General features: G+C 48.2%; 2 protein-coding genes across 4 annotated transcripts in view; one reads left to right on the forward strand and one right to left on the reverse strand.

Moving 5' to 3' along the window:
- Window positions 1–564: 564 nt before the first annotated feature.
- On the forward strand, window positions 565–10,891 carry MRPL37 (mitochondrial ribosomal protein L37). Its single transcript, XM_075616393.1, has 7 exons — window positions 565–942; window positions 1,681–1,864; window positions 2,108–2,223; window positions 2,877–3,062; window positions 5,601–5,755; window positions 8,194–8,397; window positions 8,865–10,891. The coding sequence occupies exons 1-7, from the start codon at window positions 609–611 to the stop codon at window positions 8,940–8,942; spliced, it is 1,257 nt and encodes a 418-aa protein (XP_075472508.1). The 5' UTR covers window positions 565–608; the 3' UTR covers window positions 8,943–10,891.
- The window catches only part of SSBP3 (single stranded DNA binding protein 3), a 47,114-nt gene continuing 32,157 nt past the window's right edge, over window positions 10,113–25,069 (reverse strand). For 2 of the 3 annotated variants that reach the window (XM_075616395.1, XM_075616394.1), the window contains 14 exons: window positions 24,729–24,818; window positions 22,958–23,038; window positions 22,622–22,681; window positions 22,160–22,226; window positions 20,161–20,237; window positions 19,121–19,209; window positions 18,952–19,000; window positions 18,239–18,274; window positions 17,389–17,443; window positions 16,950–17,020; window positions 15,152–15,230; window positions 14,754–14,782; window positions 13,756–13,857; window positions 10,113–11,274 (listed from right to left, as the gene is read on the reverse strand). In XM_075616395.1, the coding sequence (XP_075472510.1) occupies window positions 11,245–11,274; window positions 13,756–13,857; window positions 14,754–14,782; window positions 15,152–15,230; window positions 16,950–17,020; window positions 17,389–17,443; window positions 18,239–18,274; window positions 18,952–19,000; window positions 19,121–19,209; window positions 20,161–20,237; window positions 22,160–22,226; window positions 22,622–22,681; window positions 22,958–23,038; window positions 24,729–24,818 (915 nt within the window). In that variant the 3' untranslated portion in view covers window positions 10,113–11,244. The remainder of the gene's footprint in view (window positions 11,275–13,755; window positions 13,858–14,753; window positions 14,783–15,151; window positions 15,231–16,949; window positions 17,021–17,388; window positions 17,444–18,238; window positions 18,275–18,951; window positions 19,001–19,120; window positions 19,210–20,160; window positions 20,238–22,159; window positions 22,227–22,621; window positions 22,682–22,957; window positions 23,039–24,728; window positions 24,819–25,069) is intronic. The other variant, XM_075616396.1, reaches the window with a different exon arrangement.

Consider the following 25,069-nt stretch of genomic DNA (forward strand, 5'->3'; position numbering starts at 1 on the left):
ACGCGCCCAGTGTTCGCGTGAACGTTTAGTTGCTAGAGTGCAAGCGGTGACACGCGTGGTTAGGGGGCGTGACTCTGATGTCACAGCGTTAGGCCGCCCTGTGATTGGTTCGTGGGGTGGCAGCAGCGCGAATACAATTTTATTGTATTTTCCCTGGTCTGCCGCGCCACCGCTCACGGCCGTGCGCACGCGTATACAAACGTCTGGCTAACACAGCCAATTATAATTGCGCACGCGCACGCACTATATTACACGCCTTAAGAGTTTTAGCAGTAGAGTAACAGAGGAACTTGGCAGTATTATGGAGGAAGAAGTTTTAGCCATTACATGAATGTGAATATATACAGGAGTGGTGTCCACCCTATATACAGGGGCTTTGTACAATATATATATAATATATATTGTTGTGTGCACTCTATATACGGGGGCTGTGTATGTATACTCTATATACGGGGGCTGTATACACTCTATATACTGGGGGAGCGTGAAGTGTGAACACATTAAATACATATCAGCATCACTATTTGCCTCCTGATCCCACTGCTCGCTGCTATAGGCCGGGCCTCCAGGGTTAGAGGTGATTTTCCCACCAGTCCTTGCGCGGCAAGATGGCGGCGCCCTGCTGTGTGAGGATGTCAGGGTTGATGCTCACCCGCCGGGTGATCCCCGGGTCCCGCCGCCTCAGTGTGTCCGCCCCGTTACGCAGAAGGAAGGAACCCCTTGTGTACAAAATGAAGGAGCCCCCGGAAATCCCCGGCCTGCAGCGGGTAACCTTCGCGGAGAGGATGTACTTTGTGCCGTGGCTGGCGCGGCCTCACTTCCCACCCTGGACCAGGGACTGGCAAGACCCGCAACATTACCGGTCCCCAGACCAGGCGCACATGCCGTTGCACCGGGAAAGGCCGGCGTACGTGTTCAACCAGAAATGCAGGCTGCTGGAAGGTACTGGGCGGGGTGCAGGGGGTCGACTGTCACATGGCCATGCACTGTGGAGTGGGTGGGTGGGGGTTGCGTGTCACATGACCACGCACTGTCACTTGGAATCCATTACACTTCAGAACAGGTTAGAAAGTTGTGGGATATCCATCCTGAGGTCTCCGCGAGATCATAATTATGACTAAAAGGTTTATTTAGGAATGTGATTACCAACCGTGGATTTGCTAAAGAAAATCTGTACTAGCAGGTCCCAGGCGGTATGCTGGGTTCCTAAGCCTGTGTATTAGGTCTGCGCACTAAGGCTGGGGCCATGGTACCACAGACCGTGCGTCCTCACGCTGAGCGAACAGACTGCCGTAAGGCAGTGTTCGCATCCATGCGGCATGCAGGTGGGAGGTGCAGTGCGTTGCGCAAGAAATCAGTTCAAACTGATTTCTTGGCGCGACAGGCCGGTCACGTGAGCGGTTCGCCCAATGAGGGTGAACTAGCTCCGTGACATCAATGGCATGTCCACGGACTGCGTGCTACCATGGGCAAAAAACGCACCGCTTCAAGCGGGTCACGGCCGCGCACGCCTCCGCACGGGCTAAGGCACTGGGGGATGCAGTGTGAGGGGAGTCAGTAATAATGTGAAATTGGTGATGTATTACCCATCGTGCTAAATTCTATTTGTGTTTATGTATATAAAATGTGTACATTGGTATGGTTAGCTAGCTCAATGCTTATATCGCTGTCCTGCTTTAGGTGTAAAGCAGGCGTTGTGGCTGACCAAGACCAAGCTAATCGAAGGTTTACCAAATCGAATACTGAGCATATGTGAGGACCTACAGTATCAAATACCAAACCAGGATGAGCGGGTGCAAAATGTTATCTCGCATGCATGCTTGTGGAATAGTACTGGAGATCAGCCAGTGAGGGAGGAGTTCTGGTAAGTATGAAATCCCATACAGAAGATGGACAAATGCACAGGAATAGGTAGGATAGTACACATAGGATTACAACCCTTCCACATAGTTACTGGCTGTAAGGGGAATTAAATACTCACAAATTGTATATGAACAAGTCTGCTCCTCAACACCCTATTCCCTACTGGCAGCAGAATGTCAGTAGCTCAGAACAGGTTGCAGGTCTGGGAGAAGTGTGCTCATTTCTCATTTCTTTCCCATTGAAGCCCAACACTGTTACAGGACCTGCTGCATTTGTGCAAGACACAGAACAGCAAATATCCCTTACTATTCCAGAGGGGTTTTACTGAGAAGTATCGCTTGGCAGCTTCCTGGTATAGGGGTAAGTTACATGGCGATGTACCAATGACATGTATAACATACACACGCTGCTGCATACTCTGCAGGGCACAGATTAAGGCCCATAATGTACTCTGCAATCTTCCACCATAGCACACCCTGTGGAGCTGGCACCTTTCATCCTATTGACTTGAATGGGCTCTTGGGTGTCTTCCAGCACTGGAAGGTGCCTTATTGCAGAAGACTGCTTTGTACATATGGCCCATAAATGTTACAAGAGACGTATATAATATATACATCTCTGCATATTCTCCCAGAAGGACACAGGTGGTTAAATCTTACCAGTGACATACAGATGTAGTGTGTGACATTGTTACCCCAGCTAACATATCCCTGTATAACGCAGAATATCACAGTTTTCATAATATTAATTGGCAATGTTGATGCAGAGTAACAAAATATATCCCAGCATATCCCACCAGAGAACAATGAAGCCTGGAGCATCTCTATACACCATACACACTGCTGCCTAGTCTTCCAGCAGAGTACGGGTTAAATCTTGTTTTACATTTGAGGCAATGCCCAGTTTGGCTGAATTGAGCACTAATGAGAAATGATTGGAGCTGTTGAGCCGCCTCTGCATGAGGTTACGGTTTCTCTGGTTTAATGGTATGAAATATGTGCTGTGTTTTACAGAATCCAGAATTTATCAAGTGCGAGGGATTAATGGCTTCCTTCTGAGCGCCAGGACAGAGCTGGCACCGCTGGCCTCAGCGCAAGAGATTCAGGCAACTGTGGATCATAATCTGGAGTCTTTATACCCAATATCTCCTGCTATTGATCTCCAGGAAGTAAATGTGTACGAGGAAAAGAATGATTCAGGTATCTGAGTCCAGAATATCAGTGATACTCCAGCCTCAGCCAAGGTTAGATAAAAGCGGCCTTTTATCTCTGTGCGGTGTTTGCTTATAAAGTTGGCTCTGGGCTTTAGGTGGCTGCTTCACTTCTGAGTCGGCTGTGCAGCTGTGAGCTCTGTTAGCATATAACATGTTACACATGGTCGGACTCCTTTTCTTGGGGGAGGAGGGGAGCAGTGGTAAAACTCAGGACTCTGAGCAGCCCTTTCAAGCCTTGTGAGTGTTCACCCCGTGACTAATTCTGATTACATTATTAGAAAGTTAAGAAATGCCATCTCTGTCGGCTAATTTAGTCTCTGCCTGTGAATACTCTTTAGCATTATTGACATCCCTGTATATGTGTGTGTGTGATATCTATATCTCAATCTATCAATCAAACAAATGCCTCAAAATTAAGAGCAGAGAATTTCAACCACAGCTGAAAAATTGCTTGCCCGAGATGCATGAGAATAACTTGGTTATGGAAAACGCATGAAACATGTGCAGAAAAAACTGGAGGAATCGCTAACAAACAGAATAACAAAATATCCAGTGAGACACAGCAGTTACTGCATAAACTACAAGAAGAGAAGCAATCCTTGGACACAAGAACAGAAAAATTGAATATATAGAGTTGTGAAAGACCATCTGGCAAGTGCGTAATTGAAGATGTAAGAACCTATCGTAGATAACAAGTTGAAAGAATATGAAGCAGTGACTTGTGATTGGGAAGAAGCAAGCGTCTTAAACAAGACCAGGATCAACAATAAGACTGTGCAGTTATCGTAAAGCAGCTTGAGGAATTGTACAAGAATAATGATAACACGGCATAATCAAGAAGGCGAAAAGTGAGAAGAAACTTATACTGGATGTACCAACTATTCGTCCTTCCAGAAGAATTAGCAAAGGCAATAAAATCCATGAAGAATGGGAAAGCCCTCTCCGGGGAAGACAGAATTACAACTGAAATATTGAAGGAGCTGGGAAGTAGAGAAAATCATTGCTAAGCACCTTACATTTTGCTTGAAGAACAAGGAAATTCAAGAATAGTTGATCAATGCCATATTTCTGCTCATCCATAAAAGGATACAAAGACCAAGAACTACAGACGACTCCGTCTACCTCCTATCACTTACAAGATTTTTACCAAGAGACTAATCTGCTGCAAAAGACCCTGAACTCTGCCTGCAGCAGGGGTGTGCAAACATTTTTGTTTGCGCCCCCCCCCCCCCCCCCACTTATCTTTTCTCCGGCGTTTTCTGACGACGCGACGCCATGTTGGCGCGTCGCCAGAAGCCGCCGGAGAGCAGGTAAGGGACTTGCAGAGGCCACCCGCGCTCCCCCAGCATTTCATTTATATGTGGGGAAGAGCGTGGGGCTTCTGTAAGTGCCGTGCCCTCCCCTCCTACCCCCCAGAAAATCTTGTGCCCCCTAGTTTGCGCACCCCTGGCCTAGAGAACCAGATGGGATTTAGTAGTGGATACATTACAATAAACCACATCCAAGTTGTATAAGGAGTGATTTTCCTGAAGTAATGAATACAATCATACCCTCTGCTCAGGATTCATAGGTTTCTAAAAAGCATTTGGTTCTGTCTACACCTCCGTTAATTTAAATGCATTAAGAATTTAAACTGTTGAAGCGTACACTAATGAATGGAAACCTTTTCTACATGAAATCAATAGAAGAATGAAGATGGGATAGAGCGCATTTGGAAGAAACACCGTCTTACAAGGGAACCCTTTACAGTGCCTCGAGGAAAGTGTTCATGTATGGCTGTGAAACTTGGATTCTAAATGCAAAGATAATTCAAGTATGGAGAGATGTATACTGGATATAAGCCAAATACAGGATAAAGAATGAATGGATTTGGAAGCAAACAGAAGTCCATGACATAATTACAAGGGTGGCGAGATGTAAATGGCAGTGGGGTGGACATATCGTAAGAAAAAATTGACCATTGTTGGACACATGGTACTCAACTGGATAACCAAGCCGAGGGCAAAGTAAGATTTGAGGATAAAATGAGGAAATTTGTTGGAACAACGTGGAGAAGGCTTGCAATCTAAGTACCTGGAGGATCATTCAGAAGGCCTTCATGCAGCAGTGAATCGAGCAGGGCTGAAGATTGGGGGGAGACCTAACACTGTGTTGGCTATACATACATTGTACAGGCATAACCCGCATTAACGTACGCAATGGGTCCAGAGCATGTATGTAAAGCCAAAATGTAATTAAGTGGGAAAAAGGTAGTGCTTCACTTTATCGAAGCATGTACTGTAATCGTCATATACGTGCATAACTGATGTAAATAACACATTTGTAACAGGCTCTATAGTCTCCCCGCTTGTGCACAGCTTCGGTACAGGTAGGGAGCCGGTATTGATGTTCAGGACGTGCTGACAGGCGTGTGCGAGAGCTGCCGTTTGCCTACTGGGCGATATGTCCTTACTCGTGAGTGTCCTTAAACCGGGGTATGCCTGTATGTATATAATGTGTGTATTTACATACACCTCTCTTGCAGGTTTCAGAGCTGGGTACCCGTTCTCTCACCCTCACACTGTGTACCTCACCAACTCCTGCAACACCAGAGCCAAATTCCTCCCAGACCAGCTCCGGGCCAAGATGATCATGTTTGCTTTTGGCAATGCGCTGGCTAAAGCCAGGATTCTGTTTGGGGTGAGTGCAGCACAGCTCATTTGTGTATTTTTCTCTGTGTACATCCTCAGCTGTTTTTTGGCATCAGTCATATGGAAAAGGTGGTGTGTGTAAAGCTCTACATTCCCCCCCTTAGTGTTTGTTTTTCTTATTTAAGTAATAATCCCTGAAGAACAGGGCATTATTGGCCAGTAATGTCCTGTTCTGAGGGGATTATTACTATTATAGGCTAAATGTAGGCTTTAAAAAAAAAATTTTTTTTTGACCCTTTTGTATAGTTATATAGATTATAGGGTAAGTGAACAAAGTTCAGTGATAGCGCTCTAATGACCGTGATGGTTGTACATCTAGTGATGCAATGAATGCTTGATTGAAGATTGGTAATGGCTAGGTGCAGGTATAAAGGTGAGTCATGAGGTATATATGGGTGAGCATGAGTGTCTGTGCCCAAGTATAATGTCCTGGTGAGTGTGGGTGATGGAGATATATGAGCCCCACCCCCTCACTGCCAATGTGGACTGGGTCTGACAACTGCCTGATAACACCAATAAAATACCCCAAAGTACAGATAAAGTACCAACTCACGTGACCATGCCCTTGTAGCCTTCCAGGATGCGTGCTTCTGCGGGTAGGAGAGGATATGGTAGCCACATATGCAGGTGATGCAGTGCACAGCAAAGAAACAGGATGCACCGGAACAGCAGCAGTAAAATAAAAGTCCTTTATTGTATCTTCATGGTGCAGACAGGGATGGGGGCAAAAGGCCTCCTTCTCTTACGCGTTTCACGCCTATAAGGCGCTTCGTCAGAGAGTGTAGGTAGGTGTGCCATGTTCACCCTCTTATAGTGGTCTAAATTAACCACAATTGAGAAATCGCCGTTTGGATCGAAAACCGGAAGTGACGCGATGGTCACCTAAACCGGAAGTGACATCGCGCAATGCGCGAGGCTACATATTTGACAATGTAACTTGTTTGTAATATATACACGATCATTTCTCTGAATTTGGCAGCAAGAGAACCATTTAACAGGCTAAACTCTTTCCCTGCCTGTAGATCAATGAATCTACTGCGATCGTCATTCTCAACCGGAAGTGACGTGTCGCATTGATGCACGAGATGATCTGTGTGTATAAACAATGTGGGTTGTCATAGCAACCAAAAACGGCAATCTCTTCAATGTGGAACATAGAAAAAAAACTGGTAAATAGAGGGGGAATATGGCACAATAGATATAGATTATCATTTCAATTGAAAAAAATAAAATACATTAAAGCACCTCTCTATACACTTACTGCAGCCATCTATATCCACACACTGCCGCCCCCTGTGTACAGCTCTACAGACACAACACACAAACCACTGTTACACAAACTCTGTAGCTACATCCAAACTCTGCCGCTGCTACACACACATACAACAAAACAGCACCACACACTGCAGCTCTACACAAACACAAGCTGCTGCTACACACAAACTCCAAACTCTGCAGCTTCTCTCCCTCCCTCCCTCATACACTCTGCAAGTTGTGTACACACACACACCCCCCAGAAACTGCAGCAACAAACTCTGTAGACAGACACTTACTTTGCAGCTACAAATACACACTCAACTGTGTCCGGCACGGAGGTAGGTGGAGGAGTCACTGCCTGGCTGCTGCTTCCTGACCAATCCCCTGCCCTGTCTCAGAGCTGTTCTGACAAAGGAAAAGCCGATTGGCTAGAAATAAACACTTGGCAAGCTGCCAAAAATTCTGGCCATTACTGAATGGTTAAAATGCTGGACATTATTCGTTCAGAGAGCAGGGATTTCAATAATGCCCGGAATTTTACAGCTTTAGTCTATAATTATATGTAAAGCATGTGACAATGTATAATTCTACATTTTTACCTACGCTGGCAATTGTTTGGTGCTCCTGTTATAATTCTGTAAAAAAAAATCCTGACTGTGTGCCTAACGAAATGACCGCCTTTCAGTTTCAAACAATCCTTTGTCGTGTAAATCAGCAGCTACAATGTATCCTTATATTACTAAGGTAACATTATCTATTGTTGCTGGGAACATTGGCAACAAATTATCACAAAGCAGAAAGTGTTGCAAAGATCTTGCAATATGGAGGTGTGCTAAAGCCTGCTATAGAAATCAAAGGCTGCTCAGTATATTCATTAAAATGGCAAAGAGTTGAATGAGAAAAAAAGGGCAACTAATACTACGGAACTGATTAAAAAAAAAAAAAACAACATATTAGATTTCACGTTTTGCTGCTGTTATGAGGTGGTCCACGGGTCCCATCCAGGGATGTACTGGTCCTAAAGATGTTGCCATAGCTTCAAGAATCTGCCACACTAGCTTTTCACTGCTCCTTTTTGAGAAGTACATTTTTACTAAACATAGATCATAGACGATCTGCCATTTTAATGCGTGGTAGATTAATCAGAATTTGTTTAACTTTCACTTGTAGGAGGACACCAAAGTTTTACCACACCCAGTCTTGGTACAAAGTGTTGGTACTGATGGGCAGTTCTTCCAGTTCATGGTATTACAGTTGAATACACTGGATTTTGATTCTAATGATGGAGTTAAAAACATTGTCTGGATAGATTCTGATCAGCCACTGTACGAGTCTGCCGCATGTGTCCCAAAACTCAGACGGAAAGTGGTTGTGGTGAGTAATGGGGCACGGGGGTGAAGAGAATTCTTAGATATTTAAGCCAGCATCAAGGAACTGTTCATTTATTAGCAATATGAGATTTATATTTATAAGTTAGCATTGGTCTATAAGGGCCCTTCTCAACAGGGGGCTCTCAGCTGTAATTTATGGGCAGCTCAGTCCAAATAAATCAATTCTGTTGAGTTTTTACTGTTTAGGTCCAATCAAGAAATATGTCAATGTTCAGCTTCCTGGCTGCTGCTGCTGCATGTGTAAAATGCTATAGAAATATTCAGCTATGGAGCTGGTGTTTATCTCTCTCACATCACAGAATTAACTTAACAGTTGTCACTTTAGTGTTACAAGGGACCATGTTATGAAGTGATAAGGACAGCGCTAGTAGTTTGTGGCAGTCAGTCTGACTGCATGTAGAAATGATACTTGCCTTAATATATATATATATTTTTTTTGTTTTTTTTTAGGTACCTGCTGGGATTTGTGGTTATCAGCCAGCAACATTTATGAAGTTTTGGGCAATGTATCTGCATGGAGCAGTCTGAGTGTATGGACCTTTCAGTAAAATCCAGTGGTCTGTTCATGTCATCCATTTCGAGTTCTAAGTGAGGATAATGTTGAATAACATGAATATTTCAGAACACGCCTCAAATCTCCACCTCATACAAACTATTTTCCATGTGGTTGAGTCCTAAGGATTAGAGCACCAATTCTTGTGCCCTCTGGGGTGATATACCAAGGAACATTTGGATCAAAATTGACACGTCGCAACATTTAGTCTCTTTGGGTCAAGGTCTTTGCTCAGCAAGATGACACACACAGTGTAAAACTATTTGGGAGTGTTAAAAGGAGGAGTTACATGAACAGAATGAATGCCGTGTAACATTACTAGGCACGGGTTCTCTATGCTGATGCATCACCCTTCCAGTTAGAATAAACATCGACCCAGTCTCTGATGCTAAAATAATGGGAATGTACTTAATTTGTTACCAATAAAAAATTTAAAAAAAGGCTATAATACGGAGATTTTTTTTTTTTTTAAACTATATGAAAGCTGTTTTAAAAATGGTAATGGAATATTTGCACATAAAAAAAAAGGTGGATATTTCAAGGGAAAGCGCTCCGTACCGGAAAGTCTGCAGGTTATACCTGCTGCGTCTGCGCTCAGGACCGATCTTGCTAATGAATAAAAACGTGGAAAATAACAAACAGTAAATTCAGTACATTGGCCTCCATATGGAAATACTGCCCTTCAGCATAGTATGAACAAAAAAATGAACCGACACAGAGAAAAGCACAGAAGGCCTGTGGAAAATGTCTATTACGTCGGTTTACTTATCTAACGCCAGTGACGGAGAGTGAGTAATTTTATATACAAAGTTGTGTCCACTTCCATGTCTGCCGCTTGTCCTGCGACAATTTGTAGCAATCAGCGTTGTCCTATGTGCCCATCACACACACGGTCTGAGCCAGAGGAAAGGTCAATTGTGGTACCCAGATATAGATACACATACGTCTAATCTATGTAATGCAGCCTATCCTGGGATTCTTGGGCTGTATGTTTGACACATTACTCAAATGTTAACACATTCGATGCCATCGGAAAAGTTTTGTTCATGGGGCACGGAAAATGGGTAACATGGTGCTGTTACTCCAGGTTGAATGTTTTCAGTTTGTGAGTAAAACGCAGCTAGAAATCAAACAGTAAATCTGAGTGTTTGTTGATATTTATTACAGCATGGAGAATAAAGTTAACCATTTCATTCCAAGCCATCCCATACCAAGGACAATAATTTAACCATCTCTTTTAAAATACATAACCAGTTTCTCCTGTAACATATACAGCCCGCAGAGGGGCTGTTTGCCCCGTATTCCCAGCCACTTACTACAAAAAATAAAATAAAAGCACCACCATAATGCCCAAACCAGGCAAACTTAATAATAAAAATTTAAAAAAAAGTTACAACATAATTTGTGATCAGCAAGCTAATGTCCCAAACATAGACGGGTGCAGACGAACATCCCTTAAATAAAACCAAGGCCTATTGTACAACGTTTTATAGGTAATTATTTCCTTCTCATTTAGACAGACTGAAAAAAGAAAATACAGTTAGTCGGCAGGGTTTTGTCCAGGCTGATAAGAGTACAACATGATAAACATGGATCGGGCAGTGGCAAACAAACAAAAAAACAGCCGTAAAGGATTGTGAACGAGATCCAATCTCATCCCACATCCTGCTTTTATTGCCTCGCTAAAGGGATTTTAATACAAGTGAAAAAAAAAATATATAGCCACCCAGTTCTGAAATACAGACAGTAAAATCCTGCGAGTATCACCTATGTGCTAGTTTATCTGCACTGACAAAAACTCTTAACTAAGGACTACTCGTCTTTGGGTGAGAATCTCTTGGGCTGCACAAAAATAAAACTCTTTGGAGGGAAGTGACCAACCGTAAACTGTCCAGTTTAGTTGAAAAATAAAAAATAAAATAAAGACGATGATGAGGTTTTCCTATATCAACTATTCTCCTGGCAGATCACGGCACTAACATAGAACAATTTAACCAGGTCCATTGGTGTACTAGAGCCTTCCATCTGTTTAAGACGAACATAAAAAAGTGTTCTGTACAGATATAAATCAATCGGAGAAGAAAGATTTTTGCCTTGAAGTTTATTTCATCCTTTGTTTTATGAAATAAAAAGTTTAACCTTTTTATTGCATGAAACTAAACCAGGGGACTAAACCCTGTCTCTCTCCACCTTCAGACCATCCTCTTCTTGCATAATTGCTTTGACCTTCCAAGCAGCAGCTGAGTATTGTCTCCGGGAGTTGAGGAGCGTTGATGGTCACACGCTCATCGTCATGCTGGGAGAATACTGCAAGAAAGGAGGCGGCGTGAACGGGGAAAACACCATCAATAAGCATCTGACCAACCACATACGCTCAATATTTACACCGCTCAGGCCGGAGAAGTCAACAATTAATTGCAGGGTAAAGCATATGTCTGTTGTGCCGAAGCTCCAGCACTGGGAAGCACAGCACTTCTGCAGGGACAGATTTTGGCCTCTGGATCACAATATATTTTGGCTCTCGTATGTTTGGTCTAGGTTAATTCTACTGTCAAAACGTGCAAACTTTTGAGGAAAGCGCAGCTAAATAAAGCACTCCTCAAAATATTTAATATGGAAACAACTAGCCCTTGTAACCCCACCCAACAACGAAGTCTCTGCAGCATGGAAATATGAAGGATCATTGTATACAACATGAAGACATTTACAGAGTCAATATCAAGAGGTGTCCTTCCAGGTCTAGCAACAGCAGCTTTCAGCAGAGAAAATGTAGCATTACTTGCAACCCCTGTATGATGATAATGTTCTGAAGTGTAACCTCAAGAGTTTCCACTGCTCTTAAAATGGGAACATAAGGCTGAGTCCATGCAGACTGCAGCAGTGCGGAGGCGCGCTGAGGGAAAGCGGGTGCTTTCCCTGGCCTTGGTTAGCGCGCCGTCCGGGGGCGTGTCGGGGGGGGGGAGGGGGGCTGTGATGTCACGGAGCTGTTTCGCCCTCATTGGGCGAACCGCTCACGTGACCGGCCCTGCGCTCACATGAGCGCGAAATCTAAAATTTGGATAAGACCTACGCTTCCGTACGCTTGCGGAAGCGTAGGCGAGCCCCTACTAAAGCCGCTCTCATTGCGGCTGCAGGGGCTCACTGGTAAGTGAGAGCGCGCCTCAGCACGGGTCAGCGCATAAGCGCTGACCATGCCCGAGGCCTAAGGCTGCGGCCCCGCTGCGCTCGCTCATGCTTGGAGAGCGGTGATGTCACCAGCTCTCAAGCATGAGCGATCGCTGTCCTGCAACATTTTTAGAGCAGGGGTGGTGGGCGTGGCTATTACTTGAGGGTGTGTGTCATTGGTTGTATAGGGGCCGTCTGTGTTTCTGTGTATATCTCTCTCTCTCATCTCTCCCCCCCATTGCTCTCTCTTTCTCTCCCCCCCATTGCTCTCTCTCTCCCCCCCCCCCCCCTGCGCTCTCTCTCCCGGCCACCCCCCCCTCTCTCTCCCAGCCACCCCCCCCTCTCTCTCCCAGCCACCCCCCCCTCTCTCCCTTCTTCCCTCCCCCAACCCCCCCTCTCTCTCTCTGTCTCGGTGTCAGGAATCTGTCCCTGGGTTTGGCTGGAGCCCATCCATCTGGAGCTTTGCAGGTTCCAGACAAACTATTCCCTGCTTCTGCAATCACCTGCCTCTTGCTGCCTCCTGTGCAGCTCTGGCCTGATTGGCCTCCTGTGCTATTTAGTTACTGCCCCGCCCTCAGGAAGTTGCTGTACATAGACTTTGCAATCCAAGTTGCAAGTAACTGTGCTTGTCACAGACTCTCTGTTTGGCCTGCTAGGCCTCCTTGTGCCTTGTATCCTGCGCCTAGTCCCCTGCTGCCTAGGGCTTCTTGTGCCTTGTATCCTGCGCCTAGTCCCTCTTGCATAGTAGCCTCGGCGCTGCTTCCTTGTTCCTAGCAGACTTCGCCTTCGCCGCGCTGAAGCGGCTACGCTGGTTTCCCCAGCGTTTCCTGTGGTGTGTCTGCACCTTTGGTTGCTGCTCCCTCCAAGTGCAGTTTACTCCTGGCCTTTTCCTAATGCACTGCAGCACCTTCGCTGAAGCATCTCCGCTGCAGTGGCTTCTCTCAAGGTTCTAGCCTCCTATGCTGAAGTACCTTCACCCAAGATTTCCTGTTGATGACCTCGGCTTGTTTCCTCGACCACCGCTCCTGTGCCGCCTGCCTTGACCCCTTCCTGGATAACGTTAACCCTGGCTATGTCTGACTATGGAATCCGCACTCCGGACCTGACTCCGTGGCCTAAGGTCGGTGCTTATACATCCCCACCTCAGCCCCGCGGCCCGGTACCAGTTTGTGGCACGTCTCTGTCTCTCTCTCCACACACACAGCAGCACTCCGTTTGCCCCTCCCTCTGTCCGTTTGGCCCCCTCTCAGTCCATTTGCTCTCTCCCTCCCCCCCCCCCTCCTTTCCACTTCTCTGCTGAATTCGGTGTGTGTGTGACAGGAGAGTAGAGCACGCCCCCTCTCTCTTCCCATTTGTCAGAGCAGGGTCATGTGACCCTGCTCTCAGCACCAAAGTATCTCTCCCTTGTCTCCCCAAGCAGAACGCTTGGGAGAGCGTATGAGCGCGCGAGCACAGCGGGAGAGGGGATGTGCTGACTCACGAAGAAGGTAAGCGCGCCAAGCGAGCTCAGCGCCAGCGGGGACTCAGCCCTAAGAAGCAGTACTAGCAGCATATATATTCAAGCTCTGCCTGCAAGAGACACACGGTTTCCACAAACCATCAGCTTACAAACAGAAGACTCACATTGTCATTTTGGAAGGAATGGAGGAAGTTCCCTCCAAGCTCCCCATCATCCCGCGGGGTTCCTGGGGGGTTGCTAATGCCACTTATGTTGTTTGGGGAGTTCTGCAATGAAAGCAAACAATTCACGTTTATAATAGGACTGGAGGCTTTGCAGGTTATAACACGAGAGGTGGCTTATTGCAGTGACAACGCTCCAAATGCCAGGAAAAAGATGCCTTATTACCTCACAAATACATTCACTTCGATTGTACGCTCCCAGAGGCACCGATATCCTATTCTATGGTCTGATTTTGTTTGCTGCACTTATTGTACTATAATATAGCCTGTATGTACAAGTCTTTCCGTTCCCTGTCTCACACACACACACACACACACAGTCTCACACACACACACAGTCTCTCACACAGTCTCACACACACACACACAGTCTCACACACACACACACACACACACACAGTCTCACACACACACACACACACACACACAGTCTCTCACACACACACACACACACACAGTCTCACACACACACACACACACACACACACACAGTCTCTCACACACACACACACAGTCTCTCACACACACACACACACACACACACAGTCTCTCACACACACACACACACAGTCTCTCACACACACACACAGTCTCTCAAACACACACAGTCTCTCTCACACACACACACAGTCTCTCTCACACACACACACAGTCTCTCACACACACACAGTCTCTCACACACACACTGTCTCTCTCACACACACCTACCTCTCCCTCCCTAGGAGTGATATATGTACAAGTCCCTTCCGGGTGACACACACACACACACAAAACATATATACCCTATATGTACAAGTCCCTCCCCAGGGATACAAGCACAATATACCCTGTATGTACAAGTCTCTCTAATAGTGATATGCCGTGGCCATAAATCACAATATCTTTCTCATACATACAGTCATGTCAGAGTTCTCTGGAACATATAACAATTTATAGCTCACCTTAGGGTGTCCTTCCATGTCTCCTGACCCTAAAGAGAGAAAAAAATGTTGATTTAGTATTTCAGAAACATCTGATGACTGAACATGTCGCTTTCATTTTTCCTTTCAAATGAACAGGAACCTACTGAATATAAGCTATAGTCTTACTGAACGTTTACCAACGTACTGTTTTGAGAGAGTCACAAATTCTTAAGCAATATAAAAAATAAAAAAAAATGAAAGAATCTTAGAAATAAATCGTGAGGTACATAAAAAATGTATAGCGATCGTCGTAGGACCATAAATACAGAAAAAATGACATGAGCACCGGGCAAAATTATATTCAGTGACTGACCATATCCTGAGTCACTCAGCACATGCGAACTAGTCTCACCCTCTTGTAATCTGCCTCCACTTACCCAACGACCCGTTCATATGATGAGGCTCCATCCCACCCATTCCTCCCATGGGGCCATCAGAACCAGGTCCCATTGGGAACTATAAAGGAAAGACACCAGTTAATGCCGTCCGTCCATCACGAGCCCTGGGGTGCAAGGTTTCGTTTCAGTCCTAGTGACTTCCTGCTGATGAAACTAATCCGTCTGTAATCTCATCGAGCGTGAGTTTAAAGTACTCTCACTCACAGATTCTGTGTCCAGGATGATCTGTGTGTGACGGGAGGGGGTAACCAGGCTATACAATAAAAAGGTTTAAGCCCACCTGGTTACCGCTGAAACTGCGGGGTCCCTGGCAGCTACCTAGCACCATAAGACAGGGACTAGGGATGATACATGTGAAAAATAAAGTGGCCCCTGCTTTTCCTGTTTACATGTTCCCTTTGCCCTACAAATGTGAAACTTCTTGTGTGAAAGTTTTATGTGCGATATTTGGGTTGAAATGCAATTATTTTGGTTGCAGGAGTTCGGGAGCCAAAGTTACCGGTAGTCCCCTAATTCTCCCTGGCGTGCAGGCACCATTTGCCGGTACACGGGTGGAATTTCACCGGGGCTGCCCGGTGTCCCCCAGACTCCTGGTTTTCAAGCCCAGATATCCCAGATCTGTCTCCCGCACAGATATGGGTCTCCCCAAGTTATAACATGTATTAAAATATGTTTAATAATGTTTGGTGCATTTCCTATGAATGTCTATTCAGTCAGCCCGGGCATCCTTGTAGGTGCCAGGAAGTCTGGATAGACATCGTAGTTCAAAGAGGAGACGGGATGTAGACAGGTGTCGGGGCAGAACGGAGTACTGATCCGGAGAACAGAGATCACCTGCGGGGAGGACCCTCTGGTTTGCCAGACTCTGTGGAGCCTGCCCAGTAGGTGGCAATGGGTTTACTGGGGGAAGCGGCAGAATGTCGGCACGTTTCCCATTGATCAATTGGTATGTCACGCATCCCGAGCAGTCTTGGCACGCCCCCTCCTCTGACATCAGCCAAAGGACAGGCCCCTATTCCTATTGGCTGGCGGGGAGGAATTCCCATGCTCTGATTGGTCGCTCCTCCTACTTCCATGCTGAACATAGAACAGCGGACGGTATGTAAGGAGAAGCCCCAGTCAGAGAACCAGACCATCTGGTGGCTTGAGTCGATGACGCCAGGGTGGGCTTTTCAAAGTTGCTCTGTTCGAAATAGCGACCGGCTTCGATTTGAAGCTAGGAAAGTCTGCCTCACAGAGACTAAGTCAGACGCAAGGACCACGTTTTCATTTTATAACGTAGCGGTCGCAGCAAGGAACAGCAGCCAAAGAGAGGACCAGGAAGCCCGGGTGTATATCCCGGTCAGGGTAAGCCTACCGAAGCAGGCTCCCTGCACCTAATAGAGCCTCGATTTCACCCCCAGATCCCCAGTAAGTGTGCCTTTTACTGTATTTTGTGTATTCTGTGTGTTGTACGCGGGTTTACCCGAATAAACTACATTTTGTTTTTACTACCTTGTTTTGCCTAGTGCATGATCCCGGAAAAAATATAAATAATTGTCAAAAGTCCTGTTCTCCCGTGACACTGTGTATCCAGAACTTACATCAAAACGTAAAATATAACCTCAACTCTCCACCTAGCGGCTTCGTGATCGGCTCATATAAACCTATACTGTAAGTCTACTGTGATTGCGTCAGCCATTCGCCCCCTTCCATTAATGTGAGGTTAGTTTGGAGGCGTCCGGTCTGCTTGTTAAGGTCACGGGGGATTAAGGTCGGGGTGGAGGCACAGACTCACATTTGAGCGGTTCCCTGCAGGAGGCACAGGGTTGATCATCGTGTAAATATTGTCACTCGAATTGTTGGAGTCTAAAAAAACAAAATGGAGAAAACCTTAAACCAGGTGTGTAATCCCATCATGAAAACCCCAAACAACCAGGCTTCTCCCATCACCAGAAGTTCCCTTTCCCCCAGCGTCACTAATAAGCAGCCTTTATGTGTGACGCACCTATGGTGTTACAGAAAGTAATTTACAGCAATATAATAAATGATCACGTCCTGATACAGGAAACAAGGATCTCACCGAGTGCCACGGTTAAGGAGAACGTTTTACACTGGAAGCATTTCCAGACTCTGAATAAAGTAAGCAACTTGCTCCCTGCACAGTGCAGAGGTGACGCAGACATGACAATTCCACCCCTTCATTGGTTACACTTATGCGTAGGGCTGGCTCTCACCTGCAGGGCTGGGCATGATGGGAGTTCCTGGAGGTCCTCCCCCACCAGGAGGCCCCTAAAGACAAGATAAGGATCAGGGTTTTGGTTATTGGCTTCTCCCTGCGGTGAGATCTGCAGATGCTGCTGTTTATTTTTGTACAACATTTATTCCAACGGCCTTTGGTGATCAGACAGTTTGTCAGAACTAGAACTGAATGGTTGTCCTTATGAAGCTGGTATTAGACAGATAAACAGAAGTAGCTGCTATGCTTTCCACTCCTCTGGGTCCACTAAATTAACACACACACAGACACACAGACACACACAGACACACACAGACACACACAGACACACACAGACACACACAGACACACTTTCTGGAGGTATTCATTGCAGAGCAACATTTATGAGATACCATTAGATTGTTTTGATGTAATTATTACAAACCTGAATCTAAAATGTCACGACAGAGAAAGTCTATTAATCTATTTTCATCTAACAGCAACCATATCCCCCCCCACCCCCCATAGCATATACTGGTTCTGTACACACACAAAGTTTCCCCTTTCCCCAGTGCCCACGCAGACTGATACTTTCTGATTACCAGGATCATGGTGCCAGTTACCGCTCCGGTCTCTCCTGTCCATTTTTGTGCTGCTATAAACTCATGTCCTGCTCACAGATCCTCACTCTGTCCCCATCACCAAACAGGGAATACCTCCCCCATCACAGAGACAGACACTGCAACATCCTTGTATACCATGCAGAGCAAGTTCATGCCAGCATATTGTGTGTTACCGTTACTTGGCCCTGTTACTGGGTTAGATGCAATGAGTTGGACATCCCCAATTACTTCACACAGTGAACTTACCCCGTATGTGCCAGGCGATGAAGACGAGTATGAAATCTGCAGACAATGAGGAGAAGATGCAGGTCAGCGGCCACATGTAAACGGAGCATGATGGTCTCATTTTAATATCGGCCTCACTTTAAGCTGTCAAAAGACCAAGATGCTGAAACTCTCTAAAGCACAGAGTCCTGCATCAGCACAGGTGGCTCAATCAGTGGCTCAGCCACCTGTGCTGAAGCAGAGATATCCTTAACACGTGACCTGTTTGTGGCCGTTCAGGACTGGAGTTGGCCACCCCTGCTACAAAGCAGTCATCAACAAGTTCTCATTGTTAGTCCCACAGTGAGTGATAACTAACCCATTAAATTAGGAAGAAATAAGAAGCAATCACGAGACACAATTGCACCCGGTTTATGAGATTTCCCTAATCGACATTATTGGATTTGTCATTGTAATCAGAATTTGAACCTCGGCCCATTATATTGGGTGGGTAACACCTCCAATCGCTACACTACTGGCACACACAAAAAAAAGTGGTCTTCCCTGCAAAAGAAACTTCTAAAAAGGACCCCAGCAGACCAGGGCGACTGATTAGAAGAGCAGAGTGGAAGGAACGTTCTCTGATAGCACAATGGAACCATGTGCATACAAGGACACACGCTCCGATCCCAGAACAGGAGACCATGTCTCAGGGAGGAGCTCCATATTCCTGGAGCTGACACACAGATACTTACCGAGTTTGCACTGTTGGGATTTGGCCAAGGCCTGCCTGCGCCAGGACCCCTATCAATAACAGACACAACAAAAACCTCATTACAAAGTGATCCATACACGAGACAAGAAATCACTCCCTATCCCACATCAGAAACACTGGGTCCCAAGTGCATAAGGGCTGCTCCTTACATGTTCATTCCAGCCATGCCTGGCCCTAATGAGTTGGGTGGAGGTCTCATTCCTCCGCCGTAGTTCTGCAATGATAACCAAGGATCAGACTGCGGTAACAAGGACAACCCCAAAAAGGAAAGAGAAAACAAAACAAGAGGGTTAGTTGAAGAGAATGAGCAGTAAATACAATAAACAGATTATGGCCTTCATGAATATAACAAAATCGGACAAAAAGCATCAAGACCATACATCTGATCATTTGATGCATCCTATGCCAGACCATACATACGCAATATACTGTATATTCCAACTTATTACACATCACACAAACAATGAAAGGGGATTTAAGGGCACATTCTTACACAATGCACAGCCCAGCAACAAGCATGTTAATGGAATCCATCTTCCAAGCAGGGCCAAATTATTCAGATTGAAGAGATGGTGAGAATTTAAAGCGTGCTAAGATTCAAGGTGTGAGGGCAGGCCGCCTCTAACGCACAGCCCTTCCATTTACTGCACCCGTTGTTACAACACTAACCCTTGTGAAACAGAATGTCCTGTGCAGGGCCTGAGCCGTCAGCAATTGCTCTGCACAAGTAATGCACAAAAACACAAGAAAGGTGCTGTGTGCCGCAGGCAGCTACTGAACATTCAGGCCTCGGGAGGGGGGTCTCTATTCCAATAGGGGTTTAAAAGTAACAAAACATGCTCGGACATCAGGGGCCTAGCGTTAAATCAGACACTTCTCCCAAAATAGAGCAAACTCAGAACAATATCCCCGCTTCTTTAAGCAGAGCTCACTCACACCTCCGGCTGCATCTTGTCCACCCAAATGGCAGAACAGACGACGGCTGATGCTCAATCGTTACACAAGGTGGTTGGTCCCATAGGAGGGACTGGAAATCTTTGGGACGTTTATTATTTTCGTGTGTTGGGAAAACATTTCACCCCCAATCCTGAGGAGCGGGGGCGCAGATTTGGTTACATTACCAATAAAGAGCTCGGACTGGTTCCTGACTATAGCTTTATCTCTTTTACACCCAAAGACGTGTCTTTACCTGGGGCCCGGGGCCCATGGGGCCCATCCCTCTGGGGTGGCTCATCCTCTGCATGGGGCCTCCCATGTTCGGGTGTCCTTAGGGAATAAAACACAAGTCATGTTGAAGGGTCAGGATGGAGCAGCAGGCAGCCTGCACATGCACGCACTGTGAGAGCAGCAGGCAGCCACATGCACGCACTGTGAGAGCAGCAGGCAGCCACATGCACGCACTGTGAGAGCAGCAGGCAGCCACATGCACGCACTGTGAGAGCAGCAGGCAGCCACATGCACGCACTGTGAGAGCAGCAGGCAGCTACATGCACGCAGCCACATGCACGCACTGTGAGAGCAGCAGGCAGCCACATGCACGCACTGTCAGAGCAGCAGGCAGCCACATGCACGCACTGTGAGAGCAGCAGGCAGCCACATGCACGCACTGTCAGAGCAGCAGGCAGCCACATGCACGCACTGTGAGAGCAGCAGGCAGCCACATGCACGCACTGTGAGAGCAGCAGGCAGCCACATGCACGCACTGTGAGAGCAGCAGGCAGCCACATGCACGCACTGTGAGAGCAGCAGGCAGCCACATGCACGCACTGTCAGAGCAGCAACAGCCACATGCACGCACTGTGAGAGCAGCAGGCAGCCACATGCACGCACTGTGAGAGCAGCAGGCAGCCACATGCACGCACTGTGAGAGCAGCAGGCAGCCACATGCACGCACTGTGAGAGCAGCAGGCAGCCACATGCACGCACTGTCAGAGCAGCAGGCAGCCACATGCACGCACTGTGAGAGCAGCAGGCAGCCACATGCACGCACTGTGAGAGCAGCAGGCAGCCACATGCACGCACTGTGAGAGCAGCAGGCAGCCACATGCACGCACTGTGAGAGCAGCAGGCAGCCACATGCACGCACTGTAAGAGCAGCAGGCAGCCACATGCACGCACTGTGAGAGCAGCAGGCAGCCACATGCACGCACTGTAAGAGCAGCAGGCAGCCACATGCACGCACTGTCAGAGCAGCAGGCAGCCACATGCACGCACTGTGAGAGCAGCAGGCAGCCACATGCACGCACTGTAAGAGCAGCAGGCAGCCACATGCACGCACTGTGAGAGCAGCAGGCAGCCTGCACATGCACGCACTGTGAGAGCAGCAGGCAGCCTGCACATGCACGCACTGTGAGAGCAGCAGGCAGCCTGCACATGCACGCACTGTAAGAGCAGCAGGCAGCCACATGCACGCACTGTGAGAGCAGCAGGCAGCCACATGCACGCACTGTGAGAGCAGCAGGCAGCCACATGCACGCACTGTGAGAGCAGCAGGCAGCCACATGCACGCACTGTGAGAGCAGCAGGCAGCCACATGCACGCACTGTGAGAGCAGCAGGCAGCCACATGCACGCACTGTGAGAGCAGCAGGCAGCCACATGCACGCACTGTGAGAGCAGCAGGCAGCCACATGCACGCACTGTGAGAGCAGCAGGCAGCCACATGCACGCACTGTGAGAGCAGCAGGCAGCCACATGCACGCACTGTGAGAGCAGCAGGCAGCCACATGCACGCACTGTGAGAGCAGCAGGCAGCCACATGCACGCACTGTGAGAGCAGCAGGCAGCCACATGCACGCACTGTGAGAGCAGCAGGCAGCCTGCACATGCACGCACTGTGAGAGCAGCAGGCAGCCAAATGCACGCACTGTGAGAGCAGCAGGCAGCCACATGCACGCACTGTGAGAGCAGCAGGCAGCCTGCACATGCACGCACTGTGAGAGCAGCAGGCAGCCTGCACATGCACGCACTGTGAGAGCAGCAGGCAGCCTGCACATGCACGCACTGTGAGAGCAGCAGGCAGCCTGCACATGCACGCACTGTGAGAGCAGCAGGCAGCCTGCACATGCACGCACTGTGAGAGCAGCAGGCAGCCTGCACATGCACGCACTGTGAGAGCAGCAGGCAGCCACATGCACGCACTGTGAGAGCAGCAGGCAGCCTGCACATGCACGCACTGAGAGAGGTTACCTTGCTGCCGGGTGGGATCCATGGAGTTTGGGAGTAAAGGCTGGGACCCCGGGCCGCCTCCGGGAGGCTGAGGAAATGTACGAAAAGGTGAGAGAGGGGGAGGGGGGGGGAATTACACGTGTCAGGGGCAATGCAAGAGCAAAGGGGTGGGGAGGGGTGCAAGCAAGGAGATCGGGGGGAGAAAGTGAGAGGAAAGGGGGAGAAGGGGTCAAAGCAAGAGGAAATGGCTGGGGAGGGGGCTGCAAGTAAGAGGAAAGGGGTGGGGAGGGGGCTGCAAGTAAGAGGAATGGGAAGAGCAAAGGCGTGGAGGGGTGCAGGCAAAAGGTAAGGGGGGCAGTGAGCTAGGGATTAGCGAGCAGTGTAAACTGGAGATAAGGAGCAGGATTTTTGCAGATTCATGTAACACATTTTGGGTAAATGTCTTGAATTCAAAGTCTATTTGGTAACAAGTTAACAACATACCTGTCCCACCATCCTGATGTGCGGTCTGGGACCCCCAGCATATCGCGGTGACATGAAAGGCTGTAATGGCAGAGGAACACAATAAATACCAGCCTCCCTTGCAGGCAACATTATGCAGTTCTACTGAGTATCAGATCCCCCCCCCCCTCCCCTGCCTCATGCACTGCTACTGTGCATCTTCTCCCCACACAACAGGCTGCATTATACATTGGTACAGAGTACATGGACTCCTTAAAGAAATGACCAGCTGTGCCAGGTCTGCCATGCTGTGTTCGCTGCCCCCACTATTCAACAACAACCACCAATGGGAGAGTCCCTGCCGTGTCAGCTCCGTACCTGGCTATGGGGTCCCATCATGTTGTTGGGGTTGTGAGGGGGTGGCTGTGCGTGAGGGGAGGCCTGAGAGCCAGGGGGCCCCTGCGAGGGAAGAAAGCATACCAATGTTACAGATTACCACCAAGGAGCGCAAACGTGAGTGCATACTCGTAGTGCTCGAGTGTGAATGGGAACAAGTGCACGTGTGTGTGTGTGTGTGTGTGCGTGTGTGTGTGTGTTTGTGTTTCAGATTCTGCAGTAAATCCCAGTGTCAGATTCTGGAAAAAACACAGATCTGGCATATTCCATGTGTCAGCCGTGTACCCGGAGCCTGTGTAACAGTGTCAGCCGTGTACCCGGAGCCTGTGTAACAGTGTCACAGCCGTGTACCCGGAGCCTGTGTAACAGTGTCACAGCCGTGTACCCGGAGCCTGTGTAACAGTGTCACAGCCGTGTACCCGGAGCCTGTGTAACAGTGTCACAGCCGTGTACCCGGAGCCTGTGTAACAGCGTCACAGCCGTGTACCCGGAGCCTGTGTAACAGTGTCACAGCCGTGTACCCGGAGCCTGTGTAACAGCGTCACAGCCGTGTACCCGGAGCCTGTGTAACAGCGTCACAGCCGTGTACCCGGAGCCTGTGTAACAGCGTCACAGCCGTGTACCCGGAGCCTGTGTAACAGCGTCACAGCCGTGTACCCGGAGCCTGTGTAACAGCGTCACAGCCGTGTACCCGGAGCCTGTGTAACAGCGTCACAGCCGTGTACCCGGAGCCTGTGTAACAGTGTCACAGCCGTGTACCCGGAGCCTGTGTAACAGTGTCACAGCCGTGTACCCGGAGCCTGTGTAACAGCGTCACAGCCGTGTACCCGGAGCCTGTGTAACAGCGTCACAGCCGTGTACCCGGAGCCTGTGTAACAGCGTCACAGCCGTGTACCCGGAGCCTGTGTAACAGCGTCACAGCCGTGTACCCGGAGCCTGTGTAACAGCGTCACAGCCGTGTACCCGGAGCCTGTGTAACAGCGTCACAGCCGTGTACCCGGAGCCTGTGTAACAGCGTCACAGCCGTGTACCCGGAGCCTGTGTAACAGCGTCACAGCCGTGTACCCGGAGCCTGTGTAACAGCGTCACAGCCGTGTACCCGGAGCCTGTGTAACAGTGTCACAGCCGTGTACCCGCTGTCAAAGACCGAATTATTTTTTTACCAGGATCAGTGTACTTAATTAACAGACATTAATTAGCCATTTATGTTATTTTGTTTCGCAGCTTTCCTGAACATGAACACCACTGTGGTAATGCAGCTGATTACAGGGTCCCATAATTAGCAGCACAGTAATGACGAGAGGACAGATTTGCATCTGCACTCGTTTTATACAGCGATCCGGCTGCAACAGGAGAAGATCATCCTGGGAAACCCAACCCCACCCTGCAATCCCCCACCCTGCAATCCCCCACCCTGCAATCCCCCACCCGGCAATCCCCCACCCGGCAATCCCCCACCCGGCAATCGCCCACCCTGCAATCGCACCACCCTGCAATCGCACCACCCTGCAATCCCCCCACCCTGCAATCCCCCACCCTGCAATCCCCCCACCCTGCAATCCCCCCACCCTGCAATCCCCCCACCCTGCAATCCCCCACCCTGCAATCCCCCACCCTGCAATCCCCCACCCTGCAATCCCCCACCCTGCAATCCCCCACCCTGCAATCTCCGCCGTGACACGGGACTGGGAGTATACAACAAGCGCGCAGAGTATATCGCCTGGGTGCTCAGTCCCCGAGTCCCAGCGCCTACCTGGAAGAATCCGGGCGGGATGGGTCCTCCCGGCATCACGTCACTCGGAGGAATGTTTCCCAGCACTGGGCTCGGAGCGGCTGCTGCACTCTGCGGGGGGAGAAAGAACTTTCCGGTCACTTCAGAGACACCACATCCTCAATAATGTTAAAGCAGCAACATGTGAAAATCCTATATATTTTTATTCTAAATAAATTAGTTCTGTAATATTAGATAATACATTCTGCGTTTTTTTTTTTAATCTTGCCATTTGTAACGATTTTTTTAATGTACGGATCATCCTTTGGTTGCTACAGCAACCCTTTAGAAAGTTATATCCACTTCCTCGTTTGAAATAGGCT

Source organism: Ascaphus truei, chromosome 10 (genome assembly GCF_040206685.1).
Source record: "Ascaphus truei isolate aAscTru1 chromosome 10, aAscTru1.hap1, whole genome shotgun sequence".
Classification (NCBI taxonomy): Eukaryota; Metazoa; Chordata; class Amphibia; order Anura; family Ascaphidae; genus Ascaphus; species Ascaphus truei.